The 17,690-nt window shown below is 38.1% G+C and overlaps 1 protein-coding gene across 4 annotated transcripts in view; it reads right to left on the bottom strand.

Annotated features, from left to right (window-relative positions):
* The window catches only part of SLC38A11 (solute carrier family 38 member 11), a 58,613-nt gene that overhangs the window by 22,372 nt on the left and 18,551 nt on the right, over positions 1-17,690 (bottom strand). For 3 of the 4 annotated variants that reach the window (XM_027559065.1, XM_027559039.1, XM_027559046.1), the window contains exons 8-9: positions 932-1,002; positions 105-266 (exon numbers count right to left, since the gene is read on the bottom strand). In XM_027559065.1, coding sequence (XP_027414866.1) covers positions 105-266; positions 932-1,002 — 233 coding nt within the window. The remainder of the gene's footprint in view (positions 1-104; positions 267-931; positions 1,003-17,690) is intronic. The other variant, XM_027559056.1, reaches the window with a different exon arrangement.

The raw sequence follows: 17,690 nt of genomic DNA, 5'->3' as shown, positions 1-17,690 counted from the left end.
TCTACTTTGAAGTAGGGCATTGGGTATAATAATACTTAAAATGAGAAGTGATAGCACCACTCCATATGAACCAAAACATGTTAAGATAGAATTTCTCTTTTTACCTTGGGTGTAGCCAGTAAATGTCAAGTATCCACACGTAGCAAAGAGAATACTGATAAATACAGAAATCAAGGTAGACACATGGATGATGTGAGACCACTTAGCTACTGTAGGTTCTTCCAAAGAACCATAAACTAAGAAGCAGTTATGGTGGCAAATAAATGCTGCAATACAAGGGGGGGGGAAAAGCATTATTAAAGCAAATCACATAGTTGTCCTTTTCTCTTGGAAAATTCAGAGACATATGCTACTTTGAAATACTAATGAATTGAAGTTCAAATATACTAATTTACTAGAGATGCCAGAAATAATCTTTCTAACAGCTGTAGGAATGAGAAATTTCATTTGTATTAGGCTTATGTGATCTTTTCATGTCACTCTTGATATAAACCAGGCCTATCCAACTTTCTCTCCCACTTCCTACTGGCCTTTCCAATCTTAAAGGAAATCTAAACAACACCATATTTTCAGCCCAGGGCTTCCTTTCCCATCTGGGATATAACAGAGTCACTCTAGACTCCTGGCCAATTCACAATACTTTGTGTGCAAGGAATAAGTCTGTTAACACTTGCTAGATTTTCAAGTTAAGAAACAAGACTTTAATGAGTTTTCTGCATGAGGAAAAAACTTGTTAAAATTGAAGCAAATTTTAGTGATGAGTGAGAATGGTTTGTGCCTAATTTTATGTTGGCACAAACTGGATCATACGCTGCTAATAGGAAGTCTAAAACAGGACATCTGCTTTCCAGACACAAATACGAGGCAAAGCACTTTTTCATGGTACAGAAGACCCCACGTTGAGAAAGGACCTTGGAAACCATGCACTCACCAAATGACATCACACCAACAGCCTGAACGGCGTTGGGCTTTGCAAATATCCAAGCATCTTCTGTTTTTGGTCTAGAAGAGAATCGGTTAATTTAAAGAATGATTAAACAAACACAGGCATAAGCATACAAGAAAACAAGAAATGATGTCATGCTATAAGCTGAACATCTTTAAGTCAGAAATTTATAAGGAGTCCTCATTCATCTTTTTAAATTGTAAATAAATTCCCCAGGAATATTGATGTAATCTGTTAACCTTGCTCCTTGAAAATGTATGTCAAATATACTTGGAAAGAATCTAGTTTCACATATTTAAAATAGATTACTTAATACTGTCACTTTATTTGCTTGTCAATTTAATAAAATATTTGTTATGTATATTTGAGATACTCAATGAGGAAGATGACATTAATAAAGCAAAATTATTCCTCAATTAATCAATGCAGCCCTTCATTTCCTTCTAACCCATTCTTCCAGGCTCATCCTACCCAAAGGAAATTCACAGCTGGCACTACACTTCATCGAGAAAGGTGGACTGAACTAATATTAATTGAAAAGGTCCTTAACGATGTTCCAGGAACTATCCTATTCTATCTCAATCCTCACAGTAACACTGACGTGTTCTTATCACCATTTAAAGCATTAGGAAGGTCAAGCTCTGGATGGTGACACATCTGGTCAAGCTTCCAGAGTCAGTAAAGAAGCTGAGCTTTGTCTCTTTGGTCTGTCCATCTCTTCCTTACTGAGCTGTCAGTCACCTCCAATTCCCACCTGTGTATACACTTCTCAAAGAGGGTTTAGAAATATATGCACTTGAAACTGCCTGAATAACCCTCTTTCCCGGTGTCATTAAAGTATCTGCCAATCTGTCTATAGTCACAGATTGGTCTCCCTGAAGAACAGTCAAGAACACAGGCTCCAGTCTGTGTTGATCTTCTGGCCCTATCTACTTATTAGTGATCTTAGACAAAGTACTTAACCTTTCTGTGGTTCAGTTTTTTTTTTTTTCAAATTTAGTTACTAATTTATTTATTTGCCTGTGTCAGCACTTAGTTGCAGCACGTGGAATCTTCCGTTGCGGTGGGGGCTCTTTGCTGGGGTACCTGAGCTCAGTAGTTGTAGTGCTTGGGCTCAGCCACTCTGCAGCATGTGGGATCTTAGCTCCTCAACCAGGGATCGAACCCACATCCTCTGCATTGCAAGGTGGATTCTTAACCACTGGACCACCAGGGAAGTCCCTGTGCTTCAGTTTTGATATATATAAAATGTGGATAACAATACTAATGCCTAATTCACTGAGTTATTACATAAATTAAATGAGAAAAATATGTAAAATCTGGGAGAGAACCTAGCATATGGTAAGTATTCCATAAATGGTTAATAGTATTATCAGCTTATGTCTCAACATTGTTATTATTATACAGTGTCATTTAATAAAAGGTAGCAAAGGTCCAAAAGTATGGCCAGCTTCCCTGAAAAGGAAAGCCTTGAGTGAGACCCCCAAAATGCATAAAGATGGAAGAGGAGGAGAGGAAAGAAGGGTCCTTGAAAGTAGAAAGGCACCAGGTGTAAAACCATCTATTTCATAAGTTTGTGATTCATTCTCAACGTAGACACAAAAAAATGTCTCATTTGTTTGGTCAGAGTTAGTGCGATTCATGCATTATGTCACTGCTTTGCATATTTGAAATGAGCAGTTACAAACTCAAAAGAACGAAGTGGCATACAAGGGAGGCCTCCTGCTGTTACAAGGCTTGCTGACTCTCAGAGATTTTTGAGTGGGAGCTGCTGCCACCTGCTGCCTCCACTGCTCTTATTGCAGTGACCATCACCCACAGCAGCACACCTGTCAAATTCCCACGTTAATGTGGAAAAATATCAACTTGGCCCAGAGTCCTTAATTTTTTTTTTTTTTTTAGAAAAGGCAGCATTAATAATTGTAGAAGCTTGAAGATTTTTAACTTTCTAATATTTTAAATGATCTACTTCTGTTAGGGTTTTTGCATGTTAGTAACATTAATTTTTCCTTTCAGTACAGATTGTGGTGGTACCCTATTTTTTGACTCTTATATGAGTAATAAAAAAGCACGAGTTTTATGTTTCTTCATTCAAGTTTAAAATGCTTTTCCTAGTCCATATGGTTCCTTGAAATTCCTAGATAAGATGGAGAAATAGTAACTACAATAATTTTGGATTCTCTGTGTTCATCTTAACGATGTTGATTTCATAAGAGGAAAAATACCAAAAATACGTTACATATAGGGAAAAACATGCCCAAATCTAGAAAGAGAAGGAGACACTGAATATGGTTTTCCAGTCTTTTATAAATCAGCCTGGGATTGAGTTCCATAAAAATGTGTGTGTGAGTTGCTCAGTCATGTCTGACTCTTTGTGACCCCATGGACTGTAGCCCAGCAGGCTTCTCTGTCCATAGGATTCTCCAGGCAAGAAGACTGGAGTGGATTGCCATCCCCTTCTCAAGAGGATCTTCCCAACCAAGGTATCGAACCCTGGTCTCCTGCACTGCAGGCAGATTCTTTACTGTTTGAGCCACAGGAAGTCCAGAAAAATGGTTCCACAAAAAAAAAAAAGAGAAAGTTTCTTGATATATTTTGTGATATCTTGATACCCAGTGTGGATAATTATGTAAAGCATAGATGGCTCTGATTTTAGAAGCTTAAAATGGAAGACGAAATATTATCAAATGCAATTAAGCAATGTATAAGAGAAAGAATCATGTCTAAGAGTAGTTTTTCCAATAAGTGCAAGACTAGTAGTAGTGCAATAGAAAAATCTATTAGTATAATTCATCACATTAACAGATTAATGGAGAATAAAAAGCTGATCATTGACCATTTCAAAACATGTAGAAAAGCCCACAATCTAGGATTTATTCCGACAGTATATTAAGCAAGCTATTATTAAAGCAGAACTTTCTTGACCTAATAAAGAATGTATACCAAAACCCATAGCAAATGACATATTTAAAAGTGAAAAGTTAAAAAAAAAAAGTGAAAAGTTAGAAATATTACAATTAAAGGCAGGCACTAGATGATGTTCACTATCACTGCTTCCAGAATATACTACTGGATTTCCTAGCTTATGTAATAAAATAACACATAGTGATAAGATATGTAATCACTGGAAAGTGATAAATTATTTGGACATAATATAATTATGCAAACAGAATATTTAGGGGAATCTACTGACAAGCAATTGGAATTAATAAAAACATTCAGCAATTTTACTGGACACAAGCTCAATACACAAAAATCATTAGGATTGATGTACACAAATAAAAACTAGTTAAAATGTTTTTTTAAATGGCAATGATAAAGAAAACTAAAAAATATGCATAATATTAATAGTATGATATAATTTTATTGAAAGACAAACAAATGGAGAGATATACCATATTTATGAAGGAAGACTCAACTGACATCATGTCATGTCAATTCTCTCCAAACTAATATTTAATTTCAAAGAATAAAACATAATATTGATGGAACAGAAATTGTTTTAAATCTATAAAAGCAAAAACCATAAAGATAAAAATTGATAAACCTGGTTAAATTAATAGAAGGTAAATATAAAATGTGTCAGAGAAGGCAATGGCACTCCACTACTCTTGCCTGGAAAATCCCATGGGTGGAGGAGCCTGGTAGGCTGCAGTCCATGGGGTCGTTAAGAGTCAGACACGACTGAGTGACTTCACTTTCACGTTTCACTTTCATGCATTGGAGAAGGAAATGGCACCCCACTCCAGTACTCTTGCCTGGAAAATCCCATGGATGGAGGAGCCTGATAGACTGCAGTCCATGGGGTCACTAAGAGTCAGACATGACTGAGCGACTTGACTTTCATGTTTCACTTTCATGCATTGGAGAAGGAAATAGCAACCCACTCCAGTGATCTTGCCTGGAGAATCCCAGGGACAGGGGAGCCTGGTGGGCTGCCATCTATGGGGTCACACAGAGTCGGATACGACTGAAGCGACTTAGCAGCAGCAGCAGCAGCAGCATACATAGGAGAGACCCAGGGGAAATTGCCCAAATGGCCAAAAACCTTACCTTAAATACCATCTTTAGTTAAAGATAAAAGAGGCTGCTGGGGGCAGTGGTTTGGGACTTCAAAAGTGAGGAAGGCAATTCACATGGAGATGGAAAAGTAAATGTTTGGTAAACAAATGTTTGCTGGGCCTCGAGGAGACAGGGCCCACGTAGTGGACTCTGAACTCTGGCCCTGCCCCGTTTCTCCTCCACACCTAGTGCATACTCTTTGCTGGTATCTGGTGATAGCTCTATTTCAGGAATGTCCCTCTATCTAAATTCTCTTAAGCAGTGAGGAAGAAGGTCAAAGGTGCTTCCTGAGTCTTTCAGGTCTTGATTGTTTTCAGTTTGAAATAATCCGCTGGCCAAAGAAACATATTTTGGGGTGGCAAATTTTGCTCCCTTACAATTGCTTTCTATGCCGATGGAAATGTTCTACATCTGTGCTGTCCAACATGATGACCACTAGACACATGTGGCTGCTGAATATTTAAAATTATGGCTAGGGCAAATTAATTTTTAATTTTATTTAATTTTATCTAAATAGTCACATGTAAAGGAAGATAAATTAGGAGATTGGGATTAACATTTACACTTCTATATATGAAATAGTAAACAACAAGGACCCACTGTATAGCACAGAGAAGTCTACTCAGTATCTTATAATAACCTACCATGGAAAAGAGTCTTAAGGAGGATACACACACACACACATATATATACACAGACATTTATATGTAAAACTGAATCACTTTGCTGTACACCTGCACCTAACACATCACTGTAAATTAATTATATTTCAATAAAAAATTGTAAAATAAAAAAAAATAGTCACATGTGGCCGTTTGCTACTGTGCTGGACAACAGAGATCTAAATGGAGTTCTATAGGTATTTTCTGTTGCAAAAAACATAATTACCTTCTAATGGTCTAAAACAGTTAAATTACTTCAAGAAGGGTCATTTTTCCTGTAGTGTAGCTTGCATCATAAGTTTCAGCCACTTGAGCTTTCTGAGAGGCAAGTAGAAGAATGGAGGAGATGAATGGAACAATAAACAAGAATATCTTGTGAACTTATAAAGAACCATGGCTACTAAAAAATTTGAAAAAAAGAACAAAAAAGCAAAAAAAATACTGAGAACTAAATCAAAATTGTCATGAATAGAAACAGAGGGAAAACACAGTACATAGTAGTCATATTGAAATATTATTATGAATCAAGTGAAGACAATCTGGTTTTACAAAGTGATTAGATTATAGGATGAGCACTTCTCTTTTTTTAATTTTAAAGAATAACTCACAATAAGTTACCTGTGAAGTAGAAATGGTTTTCAAATGATTTTTCAAAATCAAATTAACATTAATTAACATACAACTCTTCAGGAGTATTTCTTTTGCACAAAGAGAGGCTAATTTTGTTCTGAAGAAACCTCCAAATAGAACTGCTCTCTGGTTTCTTTTCGGTTTAGATTCTTCTGTTGGTGCCGTAAAGGTTCATTTCCTTGAGAGCTGAAACCAACCACATTTATTGGTGTGTTTCTAGAGTATGCAATGGAAGCCAACAGCTTTGAAATTAGTCCACTGATGTCAGCAGTGTCTTTTCAGCAAGTGTCAGTGTTACCTAATGATGAATCAACCGGCTTTTAATCCCCATTTGGCTCCTGCCTGCTTCTTTCATTTAATGTGATTCCTGCTGACTATAGATAAAACTGTGGTTAATATTACCAACAAGGGACAAGTAGAACAATAGTGAACTTAATTCCCATTGTGAAAGAACTTTGTCTTGACTAAGAAAAAACATAATTACAGCAAGCTGAAATGGAAAAAAAAAATAATGAGCTTTGGGGTCAGACAGACTTGGATTTAAATTTTACCTTTATGATATACTAGCAGGCTGACTCTCAGCAGATTACTTACTGACACTGGTCTCAGTTTTCTCTGCTGTAGAACAGAGACAGTATTAATTCTACTTTACATATCTGACTTCTCTAGTGGTCCAGTGGTTAAGAATCCATCTTCCAATGCAGGGGACTTGGGTTTAATCCCTGGTTGGGGACCTAAGATTTCATGCCACAGGGCAACTAGGCCCATGCACCACAACTAAGACCTCATGCAGCACACTAAGTAAGTGTTTTTTAAAAGGGCTATGAGAAAATGAATAGAAGTGTGGTATATAGTGGACAACCACTGTTAGATGGGGCTCCTTCCGCTCTTTTTCCCTTTGTTCATGTTCTTGCCACTAAAGTAATAATACATGTCGTAGTCTGGGTGTAAGGACCTGCAAGTACATGAAATGTAATGTTTGCCATGGTATTCATACTCTTGCAGAAAATGAAGGGCCTGTGAGAAAGGTAAGTGATTCTTATTTTAAATAACTGAATGATTAATCTTGATAACAGATAATATATCTGTAACTGGTTTTGATAATGATGAAAAAGATGAAAGGTTCATTTATGCTTTGGATATTCACAGTAAATATTCGGTATTCTCTCCCACCCACCATACCCCAAACAATTTTCTGCACAACCCGGTCTGCCAAATTAGTGCAACTTCCAGCTGCAGAAAGCCACTCAAGTTCAGGGTACTCAGAGTTGCTCACCTCATGCCAGGGTTTATACCTTAGCTCCAGTGTCAGTTTCCCAAGCTAAGTTGAGGAGCTGCTCTGTAGTGATATAAATTTTGCTACAGTGGTATGCAGACTACCACCAGTGGAAGATAATTAAACATTTGAATAAAAGAGGGCACTCATTGAACCTTAAGATATTTTACATCTAAAATGGACAGAGAGGCAAATTGCCTGACTATTTAATCACCACTTGGATAACATCTTAGACTAATCACTTGAGAGGAAAAAAAGTATAACATTAACTTAAAATTTTTTAAGATTCTATCTATCTATCTATATATGCACACATAAATTGAGGGTTATTCTTATTTTTTTGTTATATAATTTTCTGATTATAGAAAGCATTTTATTCTGTCCATGTCCCCAAAGTAAAATGTTTTTCTTTTGTATTTCACCATGGGGAAACACTATGAAAGAATATTTATGGATTTCATCATCAGCATCATTAAACATATAAATAAGTACAGGGACATTAACGTTCATTTCTTGAACTCTTAACACTACCTTTTCATAGAGAGATAGAAGCTATCTTATCTTGCTACATTAGGAAACTGAAAGTTTCACTTTCAGGAATTATTTGGAGGTCCTATGGGCTTCCCTAGTGGCTCAGACAGTAAAGCATCCGTCTGCAATGCAGGAGACCCGGGTTCAATCCCTGGGTTGGGTAGATCCCCTGGAGAAGGAAATGGCAGCCCACTCCAGTATTCTTGCCTGGAAAATCCCATGGACCACAGAGCCTGGTAGGCTACAGTCCATGGGGTCGCAAAGAGTCAGACATGACTGAAGGACTTCACTTTCACTTTCATGTTTTATTTCAATAAGGTGATATGGCCTTGCACATATTATAAAATCTTCAGGTGTGTGTATGTGTGTGTGTGTTGAACAGTCTTTGGAAGCAATGGAAAATTAATCTTTACCAAATTGAAGATGCAGTAACTTCACTGAATGCACAAATAACAGGCAGAGGTAATTGATTCCCAGTTTTGTGGGGGGTTGGGGGGGCTAAAGAAATATTTAGCAAAGTAATATAAAATCTTATTTTAGTCCTTTTTTTACACAGAAATCTCTTCCCAAAACTTTCAATTAAGTGCTAATACAGGTAGTTTTTCTTTTTTCCCCCCAACCTCTCTGCTGTTTTTCATGGCACAGTGCAAGCCTCACAAACAATGGAATAGCTTTCCTAAAGAGGAAAAGGTATTTTAAATAAAATGCTTGGATTTGTACTTAAATCTGCAGGCAAATTAATAATCAAGTGTTAAACTTGGACATCCAATTAAACTCAGTGGATGGGACACATGAACCTAACTTCTTGTCTCAGCCTCACAAGAATGATACTAAAGGGATTTAAATGGAAGACAAATGCCCAGGGGAGGGGGTGGTAGAAGAAGAGACATCACTAGGAGAAGGTATTTTGAAAAAAGGGAAGTGGATGCTTACAACGTCACTTATAACTGCTGGGAATGGAAGAAGGTACAGCAACATAGAGGGAGCTAATGATGTGAGACAGCTGATTCTCTTTGCTAAAGCCCTGTGTGTGCAGGACTCAGACACACCAGGAAGTGACTCAGGATGTTCTAGCAAAAGGACAAAACAAAGAAAAAAGAAAGATTTGAGAAACTGAATGTAGGGTGTCTAACACAAAATAGAGGTGAAAGGAAGCCCTAGCAAGACAGTGGGACAGCAAACTGAGAACTTACTCTATCTAGTAAAGAAAGAGGACAGAGGTTCTGAAAGGGGGTCTCTAGTGAAAATAACAAGACTGGCAGACGATCTTATACGTTTGAGCATTTGAAAAGGAATAACAAAATTAAGCAAAATCAAAAGCTAAACGAGGAAAAAATATCTTTAAAAGACATCTCACAAAAGACTCATTACCTCCAAAATATACAAAGAACACATAAAACTCAACAATAAGAACACAAACAACCCAATTTAAAAATGGCCAAAGATCCCTTGATCCTCTAACAGACACCTCATTGAAGAAGATATCTTGAGAGCAAACAGGTGTATGCAAAGATGCTTCAAATCATATGTCACCAGGGAAATGCCAATTAAAACAACACTGAGATACCACCGTACCTCTTACAAGAAGAAAAAAAAAAATAGTACATCTATTAGTCTGGCCAGAATCTAGAACACGGACAACTCCAAATGTTGGTGAGAATGTGGAGCAATAGGAACTCTCATTCATTGTCAGTGGAAGTGCAAACTGGTACAGCTACTTTGGGAGACAGTTTGATGGTGTCTAACAAAACTAAACACATTCTTATCATAGGATCCAGCAATCACATCGCTTAGTATTTACCCAAAGAATTTGAAAACATATTCCACACACAAACCTGCCACACCAATACAGCTTTATTCCTAATTGCCAAACATGGAAACAACCAAGATAGTCCTTCAGTAGGTTGATGGACAAACTCTGGTATATCCAGATGATAGAATATTACTCAGTGTGAGAAAGAGATGAGCTATCAAGCCACGAATAAACATGAACAAACCTTACATACATATTACTTGAACGAGAAGCCACTTTGAAAAGGCTACTTAGTCTATGACTTCAACTGTAGTTGAAAAGTCAACTGGAAAAGCCAAAACAATAGAGACAGTAAAAAGATCAGCAGTTTCCAGCGGTTAGGGGTGGAGGAAAGGGGTGAATAGAGGAAACACACAGGAATTTGGGGGAAGTGAAATACACTGCATGTTTATATAATGATGACTGCATTTCATCATACATTAGTCCAGACCTACAGAATGTGCAATACCAAGAGTGAACTCTAATGTAAACTACAGATTTGGGGTAATGATGATGTACTAACCTAGATTCATCAGTTGTAACCCATGTACCATCCTATTAGAGGATGTTGATAATGGGCGAAGCTATGCATGTGTGAGAGTAGAGGGTTTGTGAGAAATCTCTGTACCTTCCTCTTAACTTTGTTGTAACCTAAAACTGCTTAAAAAAAAATAAAAAAAATTTTTTAAAGCTAAACTGAACACCCAATGAAACATGATTCAAAACAGAACCAAAAGCAAGTCTTGATTCTAGAAAAAAAAATACAAGAAATCAGTTCAGTTCAGTCGCTCAGCTGTGTCCGACTCTTTGCGACCCCCTGAACAACAGCACACCAGGCCTCCCTGTCCATCACCAACTCCTGGAGTTCACCCAAAATCATGTCCATCAAGTCTGTGATGCCATCCAGCCATCTCATCCTCTGTCATCCCCTTCTCCTCCTGCCCCCAATCCCTCCCAGCATCAGGGTCTTTTCCAATGAGTCAACTCTTCGCATGAGGTGGCCAAAGTACTGGAGTTTCAGCTTTAGCATCAGTCCTTCCAATGAACACGCAGGACTGATCTCCTATAGAATGGACTGGTTGGATCTCCTTGCAGTCCAAGGGACTCAAGAGTCTTCTCCAACACCACAGCTCAAAAGTATCAATTCTTCAGCACTCAGCTTTCTTCACAGTCCAACTCTCACATCCATACATGACCACTGGAAAAACCATAGCCTTGACTAGATGGACCTTTGTTGGCAAAGTAATGTCTCTGCTTTTGAATATGCTATCTAGGTTGGTCATAACTTTCCTTCCAAGGAGTAAGCGTTTTTTAATTTCATGGCTCAATGATTTTGGAGCCCCCCAAAGTAAAGTCAGGCACTGTTTCCACTGTTTCCCCATCTATTTCCCATGAAGTGATGGGACCAGATGCCATGATCTTTGTTTTCTGAATGTTGAGCTTTAAGCCAACTTTTTCACTCTCCTCTTTCACTTTCAACAGAAGGCTTTTTAGTTCCTCTTCACTTTCTGCCATAAGGGTGGTGTCATCTGCATATCTGAGGTGATTGATATTTCTCCTGGCAATCTTGATTCCAGCTTGTGCTTCTTCCAGCCCAGCATTTCTCATGATGTACTCTGCATAGAAGTTAAATAAGCAGGGTGACAGTATACAGACTTGATGTACTCTTTTTCCTATTTGGAACCAGTCTGTTGTTCCATGTCCAGTTCTAACTGTTGCTTCCTGACCTGCATGTAGGTTTCTCAAGAGGCAGGTCAGGTGGTCTGGTATTCCCATCTCTTTCAGAATTTTCCACAGTTTCCTGTGATCCACACAGTCAAAGGCTTTGGCATAGTCAATAAAGCAGGAATAGATGTTTTTCTGGAACTCTCTTGCTTTTTCGATGATCCAGCAAATGTTGGCAATTTGATCTCTGGTTCCTCTGCCTTTTCTAAAACCAGCTTGAACATCTGGAAGTTCATGGTTCACGTATTGCTGAAGCCTGGCCTGGAGAATTTTGAGCATTACTTTACTAGTGTGTGAGATGAGTGCAATTGTGCGGTAGTTTGAGCATTCTTTGGCATTGGCTTTCTTTGGAATTGGAATGAAAACTGACCTTTTCCAGTCCTGTGGCCACCTTTGAGTTTTCCAAATTTGCTGGCATATTGAGTGCAGCACTTTCACAACATCATCTTTCAGGATTTGAAATAGCTCAACTGGAATTCCATCACCTCCACTAGCTTTGTTCGTAGTGATGCTTTCTAAGGCCCACTTAACTTCACATTCCAGGATGTATGGCTCTAGGTCAGTGATCACACCATCGTGATTATCTGGGGCGTGAAGATTTTTTTTGTACAGTTCTTCTGTGTATTCTTGCCACCTCTTCTTAATATCTTCTGCTTCTGTTAGGTCCATACCATTTCTGTCCTTTATCGAGCCCATATTTGCATGAAATATTCCCTTGGTATCTCTAATTTTCTTGAAGAGATCTCTCGCCTTTCCTATTCTGTTGTTTTAATCTATTTCTTTGCATTGATCGCTGAGGAAGGCTTTCTTATCTCTCCTTGCTATTCTTTGTAACTCTGCATTCATATGCTTAAATCTTTCCTTTTCTCCTTTGCTTTTTGCTTGTCTTCTTTTCACAGCTATTTGTAAGGCCTCCTCAGACAGACATTTTGTTTTTTTGCATTTCTTTTCCATGGGGATGGTCTTGATCTCTGTCTCCTGTACAATGTCACGAACCTCTGTCCATAGTTCATCTTACAAAGCTTCAAATACATGATGGCAACATAATGAAGGCTTATTATAAGGTTCAGATGGTTTAAGGAGCAGTGCTTCTAGTGTTGTAACATATTTTAATACTAACGGAAATGGAGACTCGCTTGTAGCAGTTTGTAAATACTTTTACAAGAATGACTGTTTCTCTTAGTCTGAAAAATCCAGACAGATGTTATAAAATTTTCAGAAACCTTTTCTTTCTGTTTGCCATGTGGGGTGGTTTGGGGGTGGGGGGGTAAATTCATTTTGCAAAATTATCTCAGTTTGGATTCTTGGATTCAAGCTTTGCACCCTATTTTAAAAGACATACTTGTCCTTATCTTTATAGCAGCTGAGGAATAATAAGGTAAAGCAGTAGAGAGCAAGCCCTACCAAATGCATCTCTAGTCTTCAAAGGCTGGAGAAAACAAGCTGCAGAGGGACTGCTTCAGATCACCAGAACATCAGACCTCCAGTCAGGAGGGTGGGACATCACATGTTGTACCTGCAAAAACCCTTTTCAGCTAAACGCAGGCACCTTCCAAATCATACAATCTCAGCAGAGCCTGCGTTTTTAAGAGAGCCTTACATATTAACCTCTTCAACCAGGCACATCCGGGAGTTAAGTGCTCTGGCTGGCACACAAACAGACGCTCCATGTTTCCTGTCACACCTCGAGCTATTAGTGACATAAGCAGTTCTGCCCACTTCCCCAGCTCTGCATCAGCTGACAGCACTTTGCCATTTCCTCGCTTCCAAGCTTACTTTTCTTCTGAGTCAGTCCTACAGACAACTGCAGTCTGCGTGAACACATATGCTGTTCAGGAACATTCTTCCTGGGTATCACCTGAAACCTCAAAACTTATTCTTTTGTTTTTAAATGCAAGTGCTCAAGATTTCCATTAAAATAAATGTAATTTCAGATGTGTGAGCTCCAGAGTATGACACCTGACCTTTGAACAACGCAAAGCTTGGGGGCACTGACCCTCCGAACAGTCAAAAATCCAGGTATAACTTATAGGTAGTTGATCCTCCCTATCTGAGTTCTGTATTCTTGGATTCAACCAATTGTGATCCTGTAGTAGTATTTCCTACTGAGAGAACTTTGTATATAAATGGACTCAAGCAATTCAAACCTATGTTGTTCAAGGGTCAACTGTGTTTCCCTCTGGGGTTCTACCTGGGGTTCTACATGGGTCATACCTCTCTTCACCTTATTGTTATGTGCTGTCTCTATACAATCTTGTCTCTATACAATCTCCCTAAACTCCAGACTTGCATTTCCAAAACTTCTTCTTCCTTCCTCTCCACCTCAACGGTTACTCAAAATTGATATTAAAAAACAAACAAAAAACTTCTGTGTTTTTCCAGACTTGTTTCCTTTTTTATCCTGGTTAACAACTTAAAAGAAGCTGGGGTTTTTCTTCCATGTTCCCATCAGCACCTGCTCTTAATTCTGTCAGTCTATTGAGGTTATCTTTTACATGTTTATCCACCCCACCGCACCACCAAAGTTATAAGAGGCTTGCAGAAAGGGACTGGGCAATACTGATCTTCACATCCCCAGCACCTAGAAAAGTGACTGACCCAGTAAGCATTTAGTAAGTGGTTACTGACTGAACAGACTCTTCCATTTTCTTCTTTTGCTAGTGAGTTCTGGACCATCTGCCATTCCGGTTGTCCAAATTGAAAACCTTGGCAATACCCTCCTCTTTTTCCTCCTCTTTCTATCAGCCTTGTCTCTTATCCTGTTCCAGATGCCTTTTGCCTGAATGCCTTTGCTATAGATAGCCTCCTCTCAGGTCTTTATACCCGCATCTATCCTCACTTCTGCTGCCAGAGAAGTTCAGCATGGAGTCTTGCTCTGGTTACTGCCCTGCTGAAGAACTTCAACTGACCCATCATTAAAGAACAAATCCTACCTTCTCAGCACTACATGTAAAGCTTTCCTTCCATGTTGGTCGCTATGATCATTTCTTTGTACACTCTAGCCAGACTTTCAGAATCACCAAATACAGAAGCTGTACAGTGGCTGGGGATGGGAGAACAGAGGTCAGTAGATTGAGAAAGTACCATACTTGGTAGTTTTTCAAAAGAGATGATATGGAGACATGACCATTGTTAAACCTATGATAAAATACAGGAAAAACATAAAATAGAGTTTTTGAGAAAATTCTCAAGAGGGGCAACTTTATTTCATTTGATTGCTCCCCTAACCAATGGCAGTGTCCTTCCAATGTATCTCCTAATGTTAGAACTTTAGGTCACAAACCTAGAGGAGTGGGAGATGGGGGGAGGTTCCTGAGGGAGTGACCATATGTGTACCTGTGGATGATTCATGTTGCTGTATGGCACAAACCAACACAACACTTTAAAGCAATTATGCTCCGATTAAAAATAAATAAATTAAAAAAAAATTTAGGTGACTATATACACCTCTGGGCTGCACTCACTTCTGCCAGCATTAGCTTCCTACCCCCCCTCCTCTCCTTTTTTGACCCAAATAATTGTTTTAAAGGCAGATGATCACATATTGCCTTATCTTGACATATTTCCTGCCTGCTCAGGTTGGGCTAAGGGCACTTCTTCCTGTTTCCATTGCACTGTGTAATAATTCTATTAAATATTATATTAAGATTAAATGTCTGTTCTCCCCATCCACAAACTATAAATATCTGGGGTCAGGGACAGTGCTTTCTCATCTTTGTAGCCTCAATACCTAGAAGAGTGACTGGTATCAGTTACGATATTTAATAAATGTTTATTAAGTGAAAGAACAGGCTATTCTTTTTTTGCTCTCTGGTTGTTGATCTATACCAGAGACCAGTCTGGGTCCTAACTGGAAATAACACAGGGGGCAAGCTTCACTAAGTCAGCCATTTATACAAAACAATTGATAGTGGATAGAATGAGTTCATAATATTGACCAGCCTGGACTGCTCCTCCAGCTCCACTGTGACAGGGACTAGCCTCATCTTCTCTGAGAATATATAGCCTTGCAGCTGTCTTTTTTCTATTTTCATGCAAACTCAAGTCAAATGATGGTTCTGTTTGTTGCTTCATGTTGGCATTTGGTCTGAGAACACTCAACACTAGTGCTCCAGAACTTGGAGTCAAATGGTATTTTAACAAATGAGTGAGCACATTTGACTACTACGCAAGTAGCCTTAGGAAAATTTTCTTGGCCAGAAAGTGTTTTCATATGAAATTTTTATTGTCCCAAGATCATTTTTATTATCCCATCACTTCCATCTTCTCCAAGGATCACTTTATATTATGAGTTCCAATTTTTCAAGATCTCCTGGGGATCTCTGGCTCCATCTTTTGGCTTGATCTATAACATGTTCAATATCTCCTATGGTAAAAAGATATTTTTTAGACATCTTAATAACTTAAGCCGCTGGTTTGTCAGCAGATTTTCATACATTGATGTTTTTAAAAGACAAAAGGTTTTGTTTTTTGACAAATTAACTTATATCTTAATTTTCTCCAAGTTAGCTTCCACTTATATCGTTTGATTGAAACTCCTACCACTTAAAGTAAACATCTATAGTTTGCACTACGCAAAGGCTACTCTTTCTTAAGAAAATGATTTATGTATTTATCTGGCTGCCTTGAGTCTCATTGTGGCATGTGGGATCTTTCACTGTGGCATGGACTCTCTAGTTATGGTGCTTGAGCCTAGTTGCTCTGCAGCATGTGGGATCTTAATTCCCCAGCCAGGGATCCAACCCACAGATTTTTAACCACTGGACCACCAGAGAAGTCCCAAGACTAGTCTTTTCCTGGCATCACTGCCTTTATTTCCTTTGGGGTACCTTTTCCTCGACCCATAGCCTACGTGCTTTAGTTGAGCTGATCCTATCCTTAGTTTCAAGGGTAGGTACGTAACATAAACATAAGCAACTCAATACAGGGCATGATCATCATGGGTTCTTATTAGAACCAATTCACACTAATACTTGAAGTGAGGTTTGAGGTTAAAAAAAAAAAGAGAAAGCTCCTTTTCTTTTTATGGGATAGGACTTGAATAGATGTAGGCTAAGACTGCCATTGCTGTCTTGTCACAAGGAGGGGAAATTCTTCAGAAACTAGAGCCAAAGTCGGAAACAAAGCCTAAAGATGAAAAAAGAAAAACTATGATTCTATTGATTGAGCTCCTAAACACAACAAAATATAACAATAGAAACAGCGTTGAACTTTATAGCTGTGTGAGGGGATAAATTCTCTTTTGCTTCAACCAGTTCTATGGTTTTTCATTTGCAATAAAAAAGGCAATAATTTATGCATCATCAAAAAAATATCAGTGGTATTTGCCAGAACAAATAATTTCCTTTTCAAATATGCACTACTCTTCTGTCTTTATGATTTTTTTCTGATTCTTCTTTAATCCCCCCTGTAATTCCTGTTTATATGCAGCTTTAATTGTCGAATTTCAGGGTTAGAATGAATAAGGGGTTCACAAAACTAAAGTATATTGAGATCCTCGGAAAAGACATATTTTATATACATAAATACCTATTAAAAGTGTAGATATATTTTTAGGAAATTATGTTTGGAACACTGCACTATTGATTAAACTATTGTAAAAGAGATGTTTTATATCTATGTAAAATAGATATAAATTTGGTCTGCATACTATTACTTCCATCCTGAATGTAAAGAATTGAATATTAGCGAGGCACAGAATGAAGGTTTTCACAGTGATAATGCTTCTGATTGTAGTTTGGAAAAAAAAAATGGGAAAACTGTGTTATTGCATTTTGATACTAGCACACTTTCTGGAAAGCAATTAAATTGCCTTGGCACCTCAGTTTTTAGAAAGCAAAAGGTTAGAAAATACAATAAAACTGAACATTATTTCCAGAAAGAACCGAAAGCTGTTGGACTGTGAGATATTTGAAATCATATCAAAAAGCAGAATTTATGGCCCTATGAGTTATGAGAAAGGAAATTGAATTGTGTGTTTTATTTTTAAAACACGACCACTAAAAAGGTGTTTCCATAGTAACAAGGTCAATAGAACTAGCCACTGCAGACCTTCCTCTTTTTCTG

The sequence above is a fragment of the Bos indicus x Bos taurus genome, chromosome 2, assembly GCF_003369695.1.
Source record: "Bos indicus x Bos taurus breed Angus x Brahman F1 hybrid chromosome 2, Bos_hybrid_MaternalHap_v2.0, whole genome shotgun sequence".
NCBI lineage: Eukaryota > Metazoa > Chordata > Mammalia > Artiodactyla > Bovidae > Bos > Bos indicus x Bos taurus.
The sequence above is the reverse complement of the archived record's forward strand: the minus strand, read 5'-3'. Positions and strand labels throughout refer to the sequence as shown.